The sequence below is a fragment of the Malurus melanocephalus genome, unplaced genomic scaffold (assembly GCF_030028575.1).
Source record: "Malurus melanocephalus ecotype Western Australia unplaced genomic scaffold, MMel_1.1 scaffold_210, whole genome shotgun sequence".
Taxonomy (NCBI): Eukaryota; Metazoa; Chordata; class Aves; order Passeriformes; family Maluridae; genus Malurus; species Malurus melanocephalus.
In genome coordinates, this window is record NW_026623442.1 from 1,189,942 (window position 1) to 1,210,038 (window position 20,097).

Below are 20,097 nucleotides of genomic sequence, written 5' to 3' on the forward strand. Positions count from 1 at the left end.
TAACACAGTTTCTGTTTTGCAAAATGAATACCTGTCTTGGTTTGAAAGACAGGTGTTTGCCAATGAAGGCAGGGACCGCCCCCCCTCCTCTTGGAGTGGTGGATATGACCCTCCCTTCCCTCCGAATTATTAAAGCTTTGAAAAATCACGGGCTTTCAGGCAAGAATATGGGTAAAAGGGAAAAATAGTTTTCACTAATATGTAGAACAAGGTGAAACAAGTAACAACAGCAATAGCAACAGCCAGCCCAACCCCAAACCCAGTGCCAGCTTCACACACAGACACACCTTCCTCTTTGGTGCAGTTACAGTCCCAGCCGGCAGGGGCGCTGTTGGCTCCCGGCCAGGCAGGGCAGGTGCGATGATTCCTCCGAGCCTGCAGGGGGCGCTGTGGCGCGGGGTCCCGGCTGGTTCAGATCTCCCGCGTGGCCAATGGCGGACACAGAATGGCAGAGATGGATGGAGAAAAGTTCCCCAAAAAACTCACAGGGGAAAACACCGATCTTGGTGCTCTATCTGGATAGCAAGAAACCCCAGAATGTCCAGATGGGCAAAGAGACGAGGAGAATCCCGTGGCTGTAGATGGGATGCAGCAGAACTCGACCACTGCAGCTGCAATCCCAGGGGTCCCTGGCAAGGCACAGGGGCAGAAGATCACAGTGCAGCAAACAGGAACTGACGGCAGGACACTGGGTTCTGTAGCAGCAGGCAAGCTCTCCTCCACAGGCAGCAGGTCCACTGTCCTCCCCTGAGCCAAGCAGGGCAGGATGTGAAGCTTCCCCCCGCCCTGCACACACATACACCCTCCTTGAGCCCAAAACTCCTGCAAGAACTGCCCTCTCTCTCAAGAGAGGAAAAAAAACCAAAATACTGCCAGGAAAGAGGAGTGCCCAGTGGGACCCCACCCAGGGCCTAGCACCTTCCTTTGTCTTCTCCAATCGCACAGCCATCAAAAGAATGACTTGGCAATCAGTGTATCCAGCAACAAAAATGGRAAAGAAAATTCTCCAGGAAAGGAAACAAAAGGAGAAACCTTAACCCACAACAATACCCTCTTTTTACTGTCCATATACAGAGGAGAACCAAAGTGAAAGCACTTCTTGTTCATGGAACAGCTGTTGCACCTTTTTAGTCTTAYCTTCCATTCCCCACATCTTCACTCAAACACAAGAATAAAGCAACTGATGGTGCWCATTACAGTAAATAATGGCACGTCAGGAATTCTACATCTCATTTGTCAACTTATACTGTGCTCCTTGGAAAGCTGAAGATCCACTGGTTTTATTCGTACCAAAAAGCTATAACAGATGATTAGCCAATAAAATCTATCTGCTTCTGGTTCTCAAATGCCATTTACTTATACATTTAATGCCATTTTAACACTCCTGATTCCAGAACACCAATTCACATCTGGCTTCTTGCTACATTAAAGAAAACAAAACCCAAGCTTGTTCTATGCCAAGATGAGAAGTGTATTTTAGCCAGGGAACAGAAGTGACATTCAATGACAATTCACAAATCARGCTTTCAAGTCAGTGGAAAACAAAAAAGGTCATTATGAAAGATAAAAGTTATYYTGAGGACTGTTTGAAGGGGGAAGCCTTATTTCTTATTTATTTGTGCCRTAAAGTTCTGATTTTGATTGCAATCCACCTGTTCAAGGGGATACAGATTTTGATTCAAAACTTCTTATTTAAAGGGTTCAGATTTTGTTTCACTTTCGTGTTTCTGACAGAAAAAAAAACCAACAAACTCTTGTTTCAACTCAAAGATTAGAAAAGATTATTTTGATTCAAGATTTGTGATTTGAATATTACAGAACTTATTGCTTGAGAAGCAATTATGATTAAACCATTGCCCTGCTTCACATTAAAATATATAAGCTTTTATCTGTTTTTCCTGCTGGGAATTCAATTTTTTAAATGTCTAGATTTGCACTGTGATTTTCTTCTTTCGTTTTCTTTGCACCTGCCTCATCCCACACTCCAAGGATAGAGACAAGGAAACAGATAAATACCTTCTTTGARAAGCTTCTCTGGTTATGATATTATAAATCATGCCTACTTGCTCTTGGACTGTCCTGGAAAAGCTGTGTTAGCTTTCCTCATGYAAAGAGAGGCTGGGGATTTAYACAGAGAGCAGCCTTTGTGTACCARCTGTGATAATTTGRACAGGAGTAACCTCTCCTRGCAGGCAACAGAGCATTGGCAATATTTGCCCTCACCATCTGATTAAGCACTCCTGTGCTTCTGAACAGRAGRCCTGAATATTTTCCTCCTTTTTCTSATAATTCAGTTTCAAGTTGTGTTGAAAGGGAATATTTGTTATTAGTTAATTTTCTTTTCTTACAGGAAAAATCTACAATTTATTCTGATTTGTCAGGACATTCTTCACAAGCCCAGGCTGTGTGAAATTTCTAAAATCAGAATTTTAACTTGGAATCTCCCTGGGGCTTCCCTCGGCTTTTACTTGATTCTCATTTTTCTTTTCTTTGCTTATGATATGAAGGGATTAGTTGACTGCAAGTAGTTACTGCCAGCCAAGAGTTTCTCTTGCAGTCCAGCCTATTTAGCATGGCCTGAGAGTCTCAGCTATTGTTCTGGGTTCTTTTTCTGTCCGTGCGCCACCTTGTTTATCTGTAAGATACTAGTACAAATTTACAGACTATTAATTTTGATGAGTATTATTGAATCACCAATGCCTTTTGYTGCACCTCCTTCTGTTTCTTTGTTATTCAAATGTTTCTGACACATTTTGTGTCTCGTGCTTCGTTTTACATCAATCTTTTAAAATCTCTTTTGCAGGTGTTCACAGGAAACACAAGGTTCACCTCTGCTTGTTTACTTTCTTAATACTTTCTTATTACTTTCTTAGATTTTAAATTTACTCATTTGAAAATATGAGTAATCTTAATAATCTTAAAGTTTCAGATCTTCAACAACTGTTATGGACACCAAAATCCTGTGCTTATAAACAGTCTGAGACCCAGTATTACGACAAATAATTCCCAAGTTTCCTTACAGTCCTATACATCACTGCTGTTTTGGCATAAAGGTGGGCTCTAGTCATGAGCTTGGGGCAAGTAAGAGTCCTGTGGCTGCTAGAAATCCTGGTAGTAGCAAGGTGGTGAACAAATAATGTATTTCACATATCAGTTCACTCAAACGGACTTCTAATTTGTCAAAGTAGCAGAAGTTTACATCCTGGAAATGAAGTCCTATATTCCCTGCCACAGTCATGCCATGCAATCAGCAAACAATGATGGCTGATTTGTATGGATTTTGGGTTAAAGCTTGCAGGGATGTCAATCTCTGCCAATGTCTTCCCCATTTACTAATATTCAGCTTTAACCAAGAAATATTCAGCTTTAACCTTCTTTGCTCTCAAGAAAGAAGGACTTCTAAAGAAAATGTGTCCATATTTGCTATTTAGGCACATTTATTTTTTTAATACATTCCTGTCASAGGTGTGTGTTTTCACCTTCTTTCTAATCTGTGGATCTGGTTTATAACAACGAAACCTTTTCACCTATCCTTCCCTTTCCCTCCCTAGTGCATGAATTTGTGCTCTGCTTGTAGATGGGAGGCATATTTTGACCTGATTTTAAGAAAGAGTGTGAAAGTTACAAAGACTGGGTCTCAGTCTTGAAATTGTGCTACTTTCTGTTTAGAAGTAAAGACATCACAAACCTCTTCTGGGACATCAGATGCTGAGTTTCTTGTCTGCATTACAACTGTGGCAACTTGTGCATCTGGCATAGTCACAGCCATGGGTAATTTGTCATGKATAATTGTTTTGATTTAAAGTCATATATGTCCTAAGTGAGGTGGAAAAAAACCCAACCACCTCATATAAGGTCTTAAGACCTTGTGAAGAAATTTTTAATACAGCAGCTTTTATCCATATTGCCATGGTAGAATAAGGATGTAGGAGATCTTCAGTTACATCTGACTTTTCAAAAGATCAGTTACATTACAAATTTACTAAATTTTAGAAAATCTGTGTTGGTACAGATGGGATTTACAAGAATAGGTTCACTGACTTGGGGTTAGATACCTGAGACGCTTCTTAGAGTTTGTTTTTAATGTTCTGAAAGGAACATAGTATGGCCTCAATACTTTCTTTGTTAGGGAGGGAGTAACCCTATTCTGCTGGAGAATGGGAGACAAGAAAAGTCCCCAGAGAAAACACAGGGCGTAGAACCCAAACTGTATTTTTGCATTAACATTAACATATGCATTATGGCTCATTGAGTGCGATGCATTTCTTCTCTGCCTCGGTTTCCTCTTTTGAGTGAGAGGCAGAAATGACAGCAATGTAAATACTGTGGACTTCATGAATGGAGAGGCATCAGGTTAAAAAGACCCCAAACTCCAGCAATTCCAGGACACTCAGCAGAGCTTTCTGCTSCAAAGAGTTTTTGAAGGAACAGGGGTACCAGGTATCAGCAGCACCTCAGCACCTCCTCATTCTTACTTTGTGCACTACAGGACACATTGGAAAACAGAGATAGGCACTCAGATGATCACATTCCTTGAAAACATTTTCAGATTGCAGAGCCCACATAAATACTTCTCTTCATTTAGCCAAGAAAGAAATATCATCAAACTGCTGAAAGAAARCTGCAATTCATGAAAAATTTCATGCAAGATGATACCCACATCAAAAAGTCTCCAGTGGAATGAATACATTCCTAAGCCTAAACTAGACATGTTTGAGTGACAGTCATTATGCACAAGACTAGGGGCCAAATACTTTTGAATTCTTGTCACACTTCCAATGCTTTTTATCTATCTCAAGATTTTTTGCTCATACTCTCAAACAGTTCAAAATCATTTATTTGACTTTTTTTTTAYTGTGCCAGCTGCTTATTTCTGGTATTATCTAATAGGATTAGGGGGATGCAGAAGGTAGGGATGTGCTGGCCCTGTAATACTTTGGGAGATTAAATGTTTTCTTTGTAACATTTTAAAGTTCTTATTTCATTTTGCACCAATTTAAAATGGAACGATTTCTCCCCTCCCCTCCTTCCCCATCTCCTCCTATTTTTGAAGAGCAATGTGTCACCTTGAAAAACAGCATGTGGGATCAAGATGAGAGAGGCAGAGAGAAAAGCTTTCAGGAGCAGATCTGTACTCCTGTGGRAATCAAAGGTGCAAATCTGAAAAGCACAGGATTAACTATAATCTGATATTTCAATGTGAGAAGTAATGAAACTGCATGCTTTTCTACATCTTGTTGAAAGCAAAAGTGGCTTTTTCCTTAGAAAGAGAGTGGCATAAAACATCAGGTAAGAGTCATCATTGCATCTCAGAAGTAATTCAAAAGGAACCAGATACATTCACAAGAATTCTGCAGTTTATATAGCTACTTTCCTTTTTTTTTTCTCTAAACAAATCATTCTAACAAGTGGAATGATGAGATATTAGGAAACCCCACTGCTCAGTAGTTAACTAGAAGTATACCAGCACAGGATTCCACAGATCTACACTACCTCCTATAGAAATTAAATTATTTTATGTAACCTCCTGTTACAGCCTTGCTGACGTTCCTGTGTCTGCCAKGTGAACGATGACAGATGTAATGATGGCATATTTGTCTAGGTAAGGACATTCTGCTGTAGTGGACACCTCTGAAAAGCTTCTCCTTCCATGAGCAGAGCACTTGGAGAGGAAGAAGGATCCTCYCCAAAGTGGAATATTTGAAGATCCACAAAGACAAGGGCAGGTATGTTTCACAGGAGGCTTTGCCTACTTTAATTTTGTCTCAGCTGCTTTCAGATACAAAGCAGAGGAATTTTCTGAGGAGAGTGGCCAGGCTGCCGTTGGCTTTCACCCTGACTGGCAACTTCAATGGGCTTGGCCTCCTGTGCCTGAGTCTCTCTGGTCATATTTAACTGCTCACACATGACACAAATTGCTCTCTGGAAGCAGCTTTATTCCCATGCTGCAGACACTTGCCAAGAGCTCCCAAGGAAAGGAAACTGAATCTCTGGGGCTTGGTCAGCAGAGTTCCAGATCCACGTTGTGGTCAAAGCTTAACTCTTTACTCTCTAAGTCACTGACTCYGTTAATTCACACAGGGATTACTGTAAGAGAAAGAAAACACCAGCCAATTTTCAGTTATATGGCTTGCTTTGCATTTTAGCTTTAAATTTATCCTCAGACTTTCCTGAATCCTGCCTCTTTCACGCTTTCTTTCCTACTCTGTTCTCCACTCCATTTCACCCTCTCTACCAAATCTTCATTCTGCTGGATTTTAATTCCTACCTTTCYCTGTAATTTTGATCTACACATAGGAAGAGTTAATGCCCCAAACCAGCAGCTAGTGATATGCCAGAGCTGCTAGAATGAGCTGAATTATGCAAGCTGACAGTTAGGTGAGAACCCTGACTTTTATGTATTTACTTCTTCCACAGCARATTGATCCATTTGCTATCAGTAGGAAGGTGCTCAGAATAATTCTAAAGCAGAGATTCCCATCCATCCTCCTCCACTAATCTTCATGACCATTTGGCCTGAAGGAGTCATTACATCCCAAATTCATCTTGCTCAACCTCTTTATTATGCCGTGTTATATTCATCTTGCTCAACCTCTCTGTTATGCCTGAAGCATTCCAGGTTTCATTTGTAACCCACAAAAAAACCCAGCTACAGGATTTGATGAAAAATGAAGCACCAGGTTCTACGTGAAACATTATTACACAATACATCAGTTTTATGCAAGAGTTACTGATGTTTTCATGGTCTCTCTCTTCAGAGAAATGGGCCTGTACCCACAGGGGCTTCATAATTTGAATAGCAAGCATCTTTTAGATTGACAAAGTCATTTGTAAAACCTGCATCATGACTCAAGGATAGTTATGTAAATCAGAATTTTTTCTTGAAGTGACAGTTGCAGGGGAAATCTTTCAGAGAAAAGCTTTCTTTGTGCTATGTGCCTTTTAGCCTGCACTCAGGTTCAAAGAGTGCGAAAAGCAATTTCTGTCTCAGAACATGTTCACTGTGTACACGGCTTTCCTAAAATGCCAGCCCAATTCCTGCCTTCAGGCTGGCAAGATGCAGCAAAACAGAGATTTTAAAAGCAAAATCTCTCGAAGAAAACTATTCTGTTTTGCTGCATTCAGGCTCCAAGAGTGAGAAAAGCGAGTTCTTGCCCAGAAAAGCTTCACCTGACTGGGAGGCTTTCCCGAAATGCCAGCCCTGTCCCCGCTCGCAGGCTGGCACGATACAGCAAAAGAGAGCATTCGCAGGGGGAATCTCTTGGAGAAACACTTTCTCTGCGGTCCCTGCCCCTTAGCGTCCACTCGGGCTCCAAGAGTGAAAAAAGCGAGACCTCGCTCAGAACACTTTCAACTCTATGCACAGCTATCCTGAAATGCCAGCCCTATTCTTGTTTCAGCCTGGCAAGATGAAGCAAAGAGAGATTTTATAAGCAGAATCTCCTGAAGAAAAGCTTTCTCTAAGGTATCCCCCATACGCTGCATTCAGGCTCCAAGAGTGCGAAAAGTGAGTTCTTGCCCAGAAAATCTTCCCCTGACTGGGAGGCTTTCCCGTAATGCCAGCCCTGTCCCCGCTTGCAGGCTGGCAAGATGCAGCAAAAGAGAGTGTTTGCAGGGGGAATCACTTGGAGAAAAGCTTTCTCTGCGCTACGTTCCTGTTAACCTGCACTCGAGCTCCAAGAGTGCAAAAAGTGAGCTCTTGCTCCCAACACGTTCACCTGTGTACACGGCTTTCCTGAAATGCCAGCACTATTCCTGCTTTCAAGCCAGCAAGATGAAGCAAAAGAGAGTTTTTACAAGCAGAATCTCTCAAAGAAAAGCTTTCTCTAGGGTACCCCCCTTACGTATAGCTCAAATTCTTTTTTTGAGTCTGGAAGAGCTAATCCTGGGGCACTGCTCAATTTGTCTTTTAATTTTTTGGAGCTTTGCTCTCTTTCTGGTGTCCATATTACACCATTTGGATTGTCTTGGGATAAAAAGCTATATAAAGGTCTGGTTAAAACAGAAAAATCTTCGATCTATGCTTTGCAGTACCCTACCAACTCTAAAACCTATCGTAACTCTTTGTTTTGTCTGGGGTAATGGTACTTCTAATATTCTTTGTAATTTTTTTTATCAACACACTGTAAACCTTTTATAAAAATGTGTCGTAAATTGAACTTTTTTCTTTACTAATTGTATTTTTTTAGACACTCTAAGGCTTTTTTAGTAAGAAAATGAAGCAGTTTGTTTTTTGATAAAAGCAAGTAATTTACGTGCTGCAATAACTTAATTTTTGAGGGTTGAGTAAACTCTTCTTATTTTTTGAAAGGTTTGTTGAAACAAAACTCATGATTTTGTATATTTTTATGGGAGGATTGCTTATGTTAATTGTTTTTTTACTTTTTTGGGGGGCTGCTCAGACTTTTGGGTTTATTTCAGCATAAGTTTTTTCAGCTATTTTACACAAAGTTATTGCAGTGTGAGCTTCTGTATCATTTTTTATAATATTAATTTGCATTTTTACTTTAGTCATCAAAATCTTTTTTAGCAAATTACAATCATAATTAGGAACAAACTGGAATTTATGCATTTTAAACTTATTTTTCACATWTACTAATAGTGGTTGGATAAAGTATACTTGTTCATTTTTTCTACTCACTCTTTGAATAATCTAAGAATTTTTTGACAATTTTTCTTTCTAAGAAAAATTCAAAGTGGATTGAGAGGTTCTTGTGTCTACCAGGAAGCACACTTCTTCTCAAGCTGGACATGCTTAAAAAGTTATCAAGGGTTCCTGAGTGGTAACACCCTTGGTATAATGGGAGCCTTTGACACTCTTAACAATCTATCTCTATTATCTTTTGGACTTCATTTTTTTGAGGATCCAGCTGTTTTTGCAGACATTTTTGCTTCTAGTGTCTTTCTGCCCTACAGACAGCACACTGATTCTTTTTCAACTACTCTTTGGGTTTGCTCTCCCCTGCCAAGGAGGGAATGCCTTTGCCACATTTTGGTGACCAACTCTGTCCCCTCTGTCCCAAGGAGTCTTTTAGGTCCTGCAATTTATTCTTTTGGGTTTGTAATAACTCTGTTATTACTTTTGCCTTTGCCTTTTCTTTATTTTTTTTCACATATACTTGCTGTATTTTTCTAATTAGTTCATCGAGGGGCTTATTTTGCCTTTCTTTTAGCCCCCCTCCTCCCCCACTACTGCCAGTGGGTGCTCATTCTCACAGAGTTCAAAATCACTCGTTTTTCCAGTGACTCAAACAAATTCTTTAAAAGAAAATCCTGCTCCTTCCACGTACAAATTGCATTTCTCAGGTATTTTTTTCTGCCTATCGAAACACAGCCCCTCTCCAGCATTCCCAGTGGGCACGGCCAACAGCACCACAGGTGACCAGGGTGTCCCACAGCCACATGGGGCCAGGGGACACTGCTGCCCCTTCTTAGGGATCCTTCTTAGGGATGGCAGGGTCAGGGACTGCCCATCACTGAGCCCACAGCTGTCCCACAGTCCCAGCCTGGCCCCACAGGACCCCAGTCTGTGCTTCCAGTCTTGCACTTCTGCACCTCACCCTGCTGCTCTTTGTCTTAACCACATGGCTTTACATTCTTCTTAATTGCCCTCCCTGGGCATGGATTGTTGAGACCTCTTCTTGACTTTATCTTACTGCCCCTTTTGGGTGTCCACTCGATATTCTCCTAAGGGATTCTTCRGARGTATTTTGGGAYCATCATCCCTTTTGCYGGGGYCTCTTCTCARCTTTACTTGTGCTTCTCTCTATGGGTGCCTTCCCAGGTTTGCTCTCTAAAGATTCCATTTTACTCACTGGTGAGATTTTTAGTGGTCTTTACTTGTGGACTCTTCATGGATTCCTCTGGTCCATTACTCCTCTGTCACCTGGACAGTCTTGGGAACCCAATCAATTGCCCGGTGCTGGCTGCCACCAAGAGGATTTGATCACCCAAACTGGGTGACACACATCTTCAGCTCCACTTGCTGCCCACCATCCCTAGACAATGGGACGATCCCAGGCTCATTTGTTAGGAAAATAAATCCACAAACACCAGAAATTTATGTCCAAAAAAGAAACAAAAAAGTCCCATAACTTCATTTGAATAMAAAAAGAAGTTATAAAACATTTTTRTAAAATTTCTCAAATTATTAAAAGACGCAGCCTCCTTTTTATCCTAATTTCTCAGCCACATTTCCCTCTTTCTTTCTCCATCAGCTGAAGTACTTAAAAAGTACAAACTCCCCAAATCACCTAATACAGACTCTATCTAATGTACACCCCTACTTTTTTTATTCTTAATGTCTCTATTCTTTTCCTCTCAGTCCAGAGATTTAACACTACTTTGAGTAAGTAACAACCTATATCAATAAAAAAAACCTACAAAATTTATAGTTTCTCCCATTACTTCTTTTACCTATCACTATCTAGCCTTATCTACCAACAAGCCTCATAATTTATTTGTAAAGRCATYGATCATTCCTTTCAATAGTGAACACCAGGTTGTGTCATCTGCAGAGCAGCAGGGGAAGCTGTCTGTCCCATGACTGGCTGCCAGGCAAAACCTCCYGAGGGTKGAGGCATAAATAAAAATCAGATTGRTCTCTCTCATCCTTCAAGAGGAGGAGAATTCYTGATTATAAAAGCAAGATTGACCATTTCAGTTGCTAAAACCATGAGTGAACAGCTTGCAAAAAGCATCGTAAAAGTGTTAGCTCTCCTTGATAGCACTTGGATGTGATTTGTGGCTCTGACACGTCATCAATGAAATTGCCTTAGAAACCAGCAGATGTCAGCAAAGCGGCTCATGTGGTAAAGCACAGGCTCTGCTGCACCGATCCGGGGATGACCTGTGGTTAATAGATCACTAATGAACTATAAAACCATGAGARGGTTTTTCACAGAACAGAAACCAAGCCTATTGTGCATTAATACATTGCTGAAGTCTGGAGACATCATCAAGGGCTGGTCAGGCTACCATCAGCATCCAAAAGCTAATGTAGAATTGTACCAATTATCTTTATTAAATTAATTTTTATAATCCTCACTTTGTTAATGATTATAAAATGATAAGTTTATTGCTCTAGAAACTGTGCTTTTCAAGAGCCATAAACTTATTTCTACCTGCAGCAACCTTTAGCATAAGCTGTTTTGGGAATCTCTGTAGGGAGCTGTGGCACTGCTGGAGCTGAGATTTGGCCTCAGCATCTCCTCTCCCCAACCCCTTGGCATCCCATAGAACAGTGCATTCATTTGGAGACTGACCAAGCAATTCAGCCCAGGAAGGCTAAGGTTGAGGGTTCCTGAGTGGCAGCTCATGCTGGGAGACACATGATGGTGTCAGATCCACTGCTGGAGAGAGAAACTGATAAAATGGGAATGAATGACTCTTCCTAGAGTGTTTTTATTCCCTGCTACTGCCTGTTCTGGACAACCTGCTGTTACTGCATTTCAATTTAAAAGATTTTTTAAAAAATCATTGGAAGGGGACTAAATTGACTGKCTTTGCTTTGTTTTCAGCAGAAGAGGTGAGATTTATTTTTAATTAACCTGTTTCTCTGCAATCATTACCTGCTTTCCAGCTGTGTTGCTAATGAGTATCAGCACCATCATTTTATTGATGGAGAAACTGAGACATGGGCAGTGACTGTGGCATTCCCCAAGAGATGGGTAGAGATTATTCCTGGGATCTGAAATCCTTTTATCTGGTTCCTTTGCTGCAACCTCAAGCCAGTTGCAGGGAAATTGCACTCCACAGATACAGTCTTACTGACTGCTTTTGCACACTTAKCTGGATATGTTTTTTCTTATGGCTAATTAACATGGAAAAACAATTGCAGAAGCAGGGAAGAGAGAGAATGATCCATGTGGCAAATGAGCATGAGCAGTGGAACTCCAGGCTGATTGGTCAAGCAGAAACACATCATGTTTTAGATTGGCTTAGTGAGGAACCACGCTAAAAACTTCAATCAACATTTACAGATGCAGAAAAAAAGGATGGTTTTCAGAAAATGTAACGGTAACATACATTTCCACAGGTTGAGAACTGGAGTCAGGGGTGGTTGAACAAGGGTGGCTGGTTTGCACATGAGAACTTTGCACTGAGTTGCAGTCCTGAGCCTCTTTAGCCTTCAAGAAAGATGGAGAGAGACAATTCACAAGTCAGTGTAATGACTGAACAAGGAAGTATGGTTTCACMCTGACAAGACAAGGGGGAAYGTCTTCACAGTGACAGGAGGCATGGTTAGATGGGATATTGGGAAGAAATTCTYCCCTGTGAGGTGGTGAGGCCCTGACACRGGTTGTTCAGAGAAGTTGTGGCTGCCCCATCAATCGGAGGCCAAAATGTATGAGGCTTGGGGTTGTAAAAAGATGATTTGTAAGGTCCCTTCCAATCCCAGTTATTTAGAATTTATAAAATTTTAAAATTAATTTTATGTATATATAATTGGTTCACTTCAGTGCAACTTGTTTGAATAGAGATGCTGAGGGTAAGATGGGTGGACATGGGAATGTCTGAAGAGAAGTGGGTCTTTTTCTCTTTAAAAAAAAAAAAGGAACTTGGAAATTACAGTGACATGTTGCTTTTAAGAGATGCTACTTTACACTACAAATGCCTGTCTTTGAAATCTAGAAAAATGCTGAGTTGAGGTCTGAGAGCCTATGCAACTGCAGTTCTGCCAGTGGTGTGCCTTTGCCCAGCCCAACATTTCAGTCACACACTGCCTTCTTTATGATGCTTCTTTTTCATTTAATACCCAGAAATGATTGGGAAGAACCCAAGCCTCAGGGGAATTGCACAGGTTGATCATCCCAACATCTCCATGCTTTGCTGCAACATAAAAAATATTGACTTAACACCAAGCTTTTACTRGCAAAGCTAGAGAGCCAGCCAGTAACAGCAAGAGGCAGCAGGACATGAGTGTAAGGTGCTGCAATAGCACCTCATCATCATTCACAGGAGCAGAGTGTGGGTTGTGCTGAGATGCTGCTCCTCTGYTCATCTCTGACAAATATTGGCATGTTTAAACACAATCTGGAGTAGAAAAACACAACCAGATGTTGCTGGCTATTAGGTGGCGGGACACCTGATAGCTGTTCCCACTTTTCCAAGGACTGACATTTACCGTGTGACACCACCACATCTCCACCCCGGGGGCTTTTCGGAACAGACCATGCTCTCCCTTGCATGTTTATTAACCAGCTCTCCACCCCCTGCTCCAGCTGCCCCAGGGATGAAACTGGACCCACACAGGAGGCATGGCAAACACAGGGGCTGAGGAAGCCAAATCACCACCCAACCAGAAACAGACCCTGAACTCCTAACAAAAGTTCAGACCAGTGTGGTTTTGGGTAATTGGTGCCTTATGAGGAGTAGAATGCCTTTAAGGCATTCTGTAGTTGCCCATCTGAGATTCTGCTTCATTTTGTTTCAAGGAAATGATAAGTGTGCTGTGACCTTCCCTTTTCAAGGCCAGGCTGGATGGGGCTTGGAGCAACCTGGTTTAGTGGAACGTGTCCCATAGCAGGGATTGGAACGAGATGAGCTTTAGGATCCCYTCCAAGGCAAACCAYCCCRTGATTCTAYGATTGTCTTCCCCATCTTTTCTTCCCTATCTCTTCTAYCTCCTTTCCACAGCTGCCCTCTGCTTAATGTGCTTAGGAGTGAGTAGGAAGATGTTCATAACCAGATCTGGTCACAGACTGAGGATGAGAGAAACCTCCCACAGCTCAAGCATCTTGATTTGCTATGGGCAGGCTGGAACCCAAACAAGCACCTAGGCATGACAGCTCTTTGTCAYACCCACAGGAAACCAGCTGAGCAATCCTATTTGTTGAATATTTGGCATTTTGGTAGAAATTGAAAAAAAAATAGGATTAATCTCGCAACATGCATCCAGTTCTATCCCCACTAACAATTGAGGGGAAAATATCATAGAATTACAGAATTYCAGAATTGTTTAGGTTGGAAAAGCCCTCTGAKATCACCAAGTCCAGCTGTTCCCCCAGCAATGCCAAGCCCACCACTAATTTATGTCTCCAAGTGCCACTTGGACAAAACTTTTGAAACCCTSCAGGAATGGGGATTCCACCACTGCCTGGARCARTCTGTGCYAKGGCTGGACAACCCTTTMGAGGAAGACATTTTCTCTCATATCCAATCTRMACCTTCCCTGGCACAACWTTGTCATTTGCTTTAMGTCAGAAATCTGCCAAACTGGTCAGTCAAGCCTGTGAACTGTGAGCCAAGGCTGCAGAGCCAGGCAGGAAAATCAGGTGGAAAAAGCAAATGCCACCATATAAAAGCATTGGTCCCATTGGGATGGGTCTTCCAATGACCAGGAAACTTACATTTGCAATAAACAGCGGGATATGGCGAAATCACTGAGCACTGATTACATTCTGAGGCAAACAACGTTCCCAACTTGTACATCTGTGTATAAATGACTACGAGGTGGCACCATTGTGAACACCTGTGCATTTATGCACAAAGATGCAGAGTTGTTGTGATCATAGGCACATAGATCCATTTTTAACAGACCCCCTGCTATATAAAGGGTGGCTCAACAGTTTTCTTTGCCAGATGAAAGGAAGAAATATTCACTGTCAAGCAACACCTGAGCAACTCAGCAGGCAGAAATGGCTCCAGGTACTTTTTATTTCAGATTTAAAGGATTTGTCAGTGYTGCCATGTGTGTAGGGTGAGAGGAGATGATGGGGTGGGATGTGGTGGGATACACACATTCTGTGGCAGCTCTAACTTAAAGTATGGTAATTTATAAACCAATGAAAAAGAATACTTTTCCCTGCMGTGTGACTTTAATCCACTAATTAATTTTTAGCCTAAACAGGTCAAGTTCTACAGGCTCCAGGACCTTTCTCTTCCAGGGCGTATTTGTCAGAGATTAAGTTTGTGGTCTTTGTAGCACAGACACTAGTGTGAATCAGATGTCACAGGCTGAAAAATATTTAGATTTGACAAAGATCACCAAATTCTACAGGCATATCCCAGAGAGCTGGTCAGAACACAGGTAATGTCCCCATCTCTCACTCCAATGAGGGCAGACAGTCAGTGTCACATCAGCGGCACGGATTCAATGAGGTGCTCACCTGGCACTCAGTCTCTGCTTGCTCATGTAACCAGAGTGCACCATGCTTTTTCATATRGGCAAGGACTCATGAGAAAAGGGAAAATATGAGTGTGTCAGGGAAGAGCATTGGGATACACAATAGTTTTCATGGAGCAACCATGACTCCATCCAGGAAGATGGTGCTGGTAACACTAGGAGAGGCACAAGCTCAGGGGGCAGATCATAGTGAAAGGGTTTCAAAGAATTTTGGAGAGGGCTAAACTTATTCTTGGTGGAAGATAAGCCCTCAGCATGKACAGAAGAGATTGGGAATTAATTCCCAGGTGCCACTCCCTCCTCAGTCCAGTTTCCTGAGGGCTGCTAACACTTTCCATGTGCTTTGCTGCAGGGTCGTGGTTCCCTCCTCTTGCTGTTGCCATGATCACTCTGGGACTGCAGTGGCCACAACAAGCTGCCACCTTCCCGACCATACCTCTTTCCAGCCTGCTTGCCAATGCTGTGCTGAGGGCTCAGCACCTTCACCTCCTGGCTGCAGAGACATACAAGGAGTTTGTAAGTGGTGTGGCCTCTGGGCATCTCCCCCCACTTTAGCTTGATGGCTTTGGGATAATGTAACAGAGTCCTTTCAACTATTGGTGTCTCCTCTGTCCACTTTCGATGAGGAGAGAGGGTGTTAACAGGATAGGACAGGTTGTGTCCCATGGAACTGGGCTCTGTTTCTTTCTCTCAGCTCTGTCTGCCCTGCTCTGATTCTGCACACCCCCCTTCTCAGGGCAATGGCTGCACAGGATCAACTGGACCACGGCACWGATATGTGACAAGACTCTCCTGTGTCAGTTGTCTGTGGCTCTAGGAGAGTCTGAGTGCTTAAAACAGTCYATGTTCTGCTGCTGACAGGAGATGGCACAAGCTGCCACTTTGGCAAGAGCTGTCCTTTGGGGTCATCACTCCTTGGGGGAACCTAGTCCAGATGTGGTTTGTGTTCACCTCAGCTTCTTGGCTTAGGAAGACCTTTAGGTTCAGCAGCCATTGTGCTGACAGGACATTCCTGCTTCCTACCTGCCAACCCTGTCCAGAGGCACTTCACSTCTCACATCTATTTCTTGCAAAGAGTAATCACTCAGAACAGTTTGGGAAGTATCTGAGGTCTTTAGAATACAGGCAACAGATCTGAGTGTATTTGGAATGTCTCCACAGGAACAYACCTATATTCCAGAGGACCAAAGACACACAAACAAGAATTCCCAAGTAACATTTTGTTACTCGGAAACCATTCCTGCTCCCTTGAAGAAGGACGATGCCCAGCAGAAATCAGTAAGTTTTTTTCACTCTCAGGGCACAGACCTGCCTGAAGAGCCTAGCTGTGCTTCACTGCAGGAACAAAAGGTTTTCATCTGTGAACATTTGGGTGTTTCATCCCTCCCTTCCCTTTCTGATTACCTGAACCCTGCATGAAGGAATACTTTTCTGGACTACACTATAAATCATATTCCCACCCCAAGGATGAGAAAATCTATTGTCTGCACAGGATACAGGTCTGGGTGGTGTTCCCCAGGCTGAAAACTTTGTGTTTGCTGAAGCTGCAGGAGTGGTGGCACATCTCCAGGTGTTTCAGAGGGAGCAGGACACTCTACCAAATACCCCTGCACAGTTTTGACCCTTTCTTGTCTTAATTTCAGGACATGGAGCTTCTTCGGTTTTCCCTGGTTCTCATTCAGTCCTGGCTGACCCCAGTGCAGTACCTAAGCAAGATGTTCACAAACAATCTGGTTTTTGGCACTTCAGACAGAGTGTATGAAAAACTAAAGGATCTGGAAGAAGGGATCCAAGCTCTGATGATGGTAAGTTGCAGCACACAGCATGATTACAGAATTACAGAGATCTCCCAGACACAGGTACTCATATCTTGGGGATCCAAAGACCATGAGAAATCTTATCACCTTCCACTTTGAACACCAGTGGCATCTTTGGGATACCTTTAGATAGTGAGATCATGACAGTGCACTTCAGGTTTCATCATTAGGGAGGATAAGAAAACACAAAACAGRTGTTAACACCCATCACAAAGCACTATTGATCAGGAATCACAACAATTCACATCCAAAGTCYTCCAAAACCCAGCAACAAAAACATATTCACTTGTGCTAACAGCAAAACAATGTTTGCTACATCTCCATGCAAAATACTTTAAAATGCAGCAAATTTTGTAAGGATTCACAACATTACATAAAAAAATCTGTGGGAGCAAATGGAAACCTCTGGTGTTTCCCTCATACATTAATACAGCAGCCAGAGAGCTGAGAGCTGAGGGGTGATCCTCTTCAAGGAAGAACTACTCATAGATTCACTGAATGGTCTGGGTTGGAAGGACCTTAGAGTTTATCTTGTTCCAACTGCACACCAGAGGCAGGGACTCTTCCCACTAGACCAGGTTGCTCYAAGCCCCATGCAACCTGACCTTGAACACTTCCAGGGATGGCGCAGTTGCCTCTGGACAATTCATGCCATGGCCTAGCTATCCTCACAGAAAAGAATTTCTTCCTCATACYTAATCTAAATCTYTCCTCTTTTWGTTAAAAACCATTCCCCCTTGCYCTGTCTTTATCTGCCCACGTAAAAAGTCACTCTCCACATTTTCTGTAAGTCCCCWTTATAATCTACTTTATTTTTGCTGTGTTGTTTTAAATGAACTTGTGTATTTTCTGCCAGGACAGCCTTTTAGTTAGGTTTATTCTGTAATTAGGCTTATCTGTAAGGTTCAGCCAGTAGGTAGAGCTCTGAGACCTGCAACTGTGAGAAATGAGTCCCGAGTATTGTTTACATCTTTCAGCATCGAAATTACTCTGAAAATCAAGAGTTTCACTTTTTCTTGTTTACTCAGAGAGTAAACAGAAACCTTTTTTTTTTTCCTAGAACTTCAGCAGGAGAAAGTAGGGATAGGTATCAGTASCTCTTCCAGATTTTGGGGAGGGAGGGGAGGAATTCTTTACTGTGAGGGTGGTGAGGCTGTGGCACAGGTTGCCCAGAGAAGCTGTGGCCACCCATCTCTGAAAGTGTTCAAAGRTGGGTAGGACAGGACTTGGAGCAGCCTGGTCTRGTGGAAGGTGTCCTGGCTYACGGCMGGGGGTGTTGGAATGAGACAGTTTTTTAAGGTCTCTGTTTGCTATGTGCTTGGGCATCAGGGCATTAGGAAACATACACAGAAACAGCCAAACAATCATATTTCACCCATTTATGGCACTTTTTCTCAACCAGAACTGTCCTGTTTAAGGCAGCTGGTGACCACAGCAGAGTAGGAAGAGTGGGTAACTGCAGATCTCTGCTCCAAATGCACATGGCTTGGGTCTGGGTTAGAGCTTGGTTTGTTGGGAAAGTGGAAGGAAAGAAAGAATTATTGCCCAGTTCCCTGTCTCCTAGACYCAAGGAGGTACAGAGATGCTGCAAYTTCCCCTGTATTTTAATACCTCAAAGACACGCTTCTCCCTCCCTGCAGCATTTTGCCCAGCTCCCTCCTCATTGTAGCATCATCCCCGCATCACTGCCCTTTCTGCAACACATACACTCAAAAATATGTTTGAAATATGCTTTAAGACTGGAGGGAGAAATYCCTGACCTCATTTAAAGTTCAGTGGGAGCCTTGGCACTGCGCCTGTGGAAGATCATAGAATCACTGAGGTTGGAAAAAACCTCCAAGATTACTGAGTCCAATYCATGATCAAACACTGCCTTGAACCAGAGCAGAGCACTGAGTGTCATCACCTGAACATGTCCAGGGACAATGACTCCATTACCTCCATGGGCAGCTCCTTCCAACACTTAACAACCCTTTCTGTGAATAAATTCTTCCYGATGTCCAACCTGAAACACCCCTGGCACAGCTGGAGGCTGTGTCCTGTAGTCCTGCCACTTGTACCCTGGAAATGGAGCATGATGCCTGCCTAGTTCCACACTCCTGTCAGGGGTTTATGGAGAGTGAGAAGGTCCCCACTGAGCCTTATTTTCTCCAGTCTGAGCCTCCCCAGCTCCTTCAGGTGCTCCTGGTGCTCCAGACCCTTCCCCAGCTCTGTTCCCTTCTCTAAATGTGCTCAAGCACCTCAGTGTCTCTCTTGTCAGGAGTGTTCCATAACTGCCCCCAGGATGGGAGGTGCCCCAGCAGTGCCCAGGACARGGGTCAGTCACTGYCCTGGTCCTGCTGGMCACCCTGTGGCTAATGCAAGCCAGGTGCCATTGGCTTCTTGCCTACCTGGGCTCACATGGGCTCATGTTCAGCTGCTGTTGWCCAGTATTCCYAGAGTCATTCCCTGCCACTCTGTCCTGGCCTGGAGCACTGTGTAAAGTTATTGTGACTTATGCTCAYTCCCAAGCGCCCACAACCTCCCCCAGCACCTCTCAATCCTCTTGCAGGAGCTGGAGGACAGAAGCCTGTGGGGTCCCCAGATCCTCAAACCCACTTACGAGAAATTTGACATCCACCTGCGCAGCGAGGACGCGCTGCTGCAGAATTACAGCTTGCTCTCCTGCTTCAAGAAGGACCTGCACAAGGTGGAGACCTACCTGAAAGTGATGAAGTGCCGGCACTATGGGGAGGGGAACTGCACCATTTGACACCGGGGACAGCTTTGTTCCCGCTAGAGCTGACCATGGCTGCCCTGCTCCTGTGCAAGAAAACTTGAGAATAAACCTGCTACTGCCAACATATCTCTGGTTTTTTGGTGTGAGACAGGCCACTGGGAGGGAGGAGGGGCCAATTGGACAGGGTGGATTTGGGGCTTGGGATGTGGATTTGGGATTAAGGAAGCGTAGTTGGATCTCGGAGAGGAGGGAAAGCAGATTTGAAGGTAGATTTGTACTGGGGAGTAGATGAGTAGGTTTGGGATGTGGGTAGATTTGGAACTGTGAAGCAATTAGGGAGTAGATTTGGGGCTGGAAGGTGGATTTGAGTGTGAGGAGGGTGAATTTGGGACTAGGGGTTAGATTTAAGGAAGGAACAGAGTGCAGTAAAGAAT

The 20,097-nt window shown here is 43.1% G+C and overlaps 1 protein-coding gene across 1 annotated transcript; it reads left to right on the forward strand.

The window, feature by feature from the left end:
- The first annotated feature begins 14,372 nt into the window (after nucleotides 1–14,372).
- Nucleotides 14,373–19,696, forward strand: LOC130578084 (somatotropin-like). Its single transcript, XM_057373914.1, has 5 exons — nucleotides 14,373–14,427; nucleotides 15,480–15,643; nucleotides 16,289–16,405; nucleotides 16,771–16,932; nucleotides 19,496–19,696. Exons 1-5 carry the CDS (start codon nucleotides 14,373–14,375, stop codon nucleotides 19,694–19,696), a joined length of 699 nt encoding a protein of 232 aa, XP_057229897.1.
- Nucleotides 19,697–20,097: the final 401 nt, after the last annotated feature.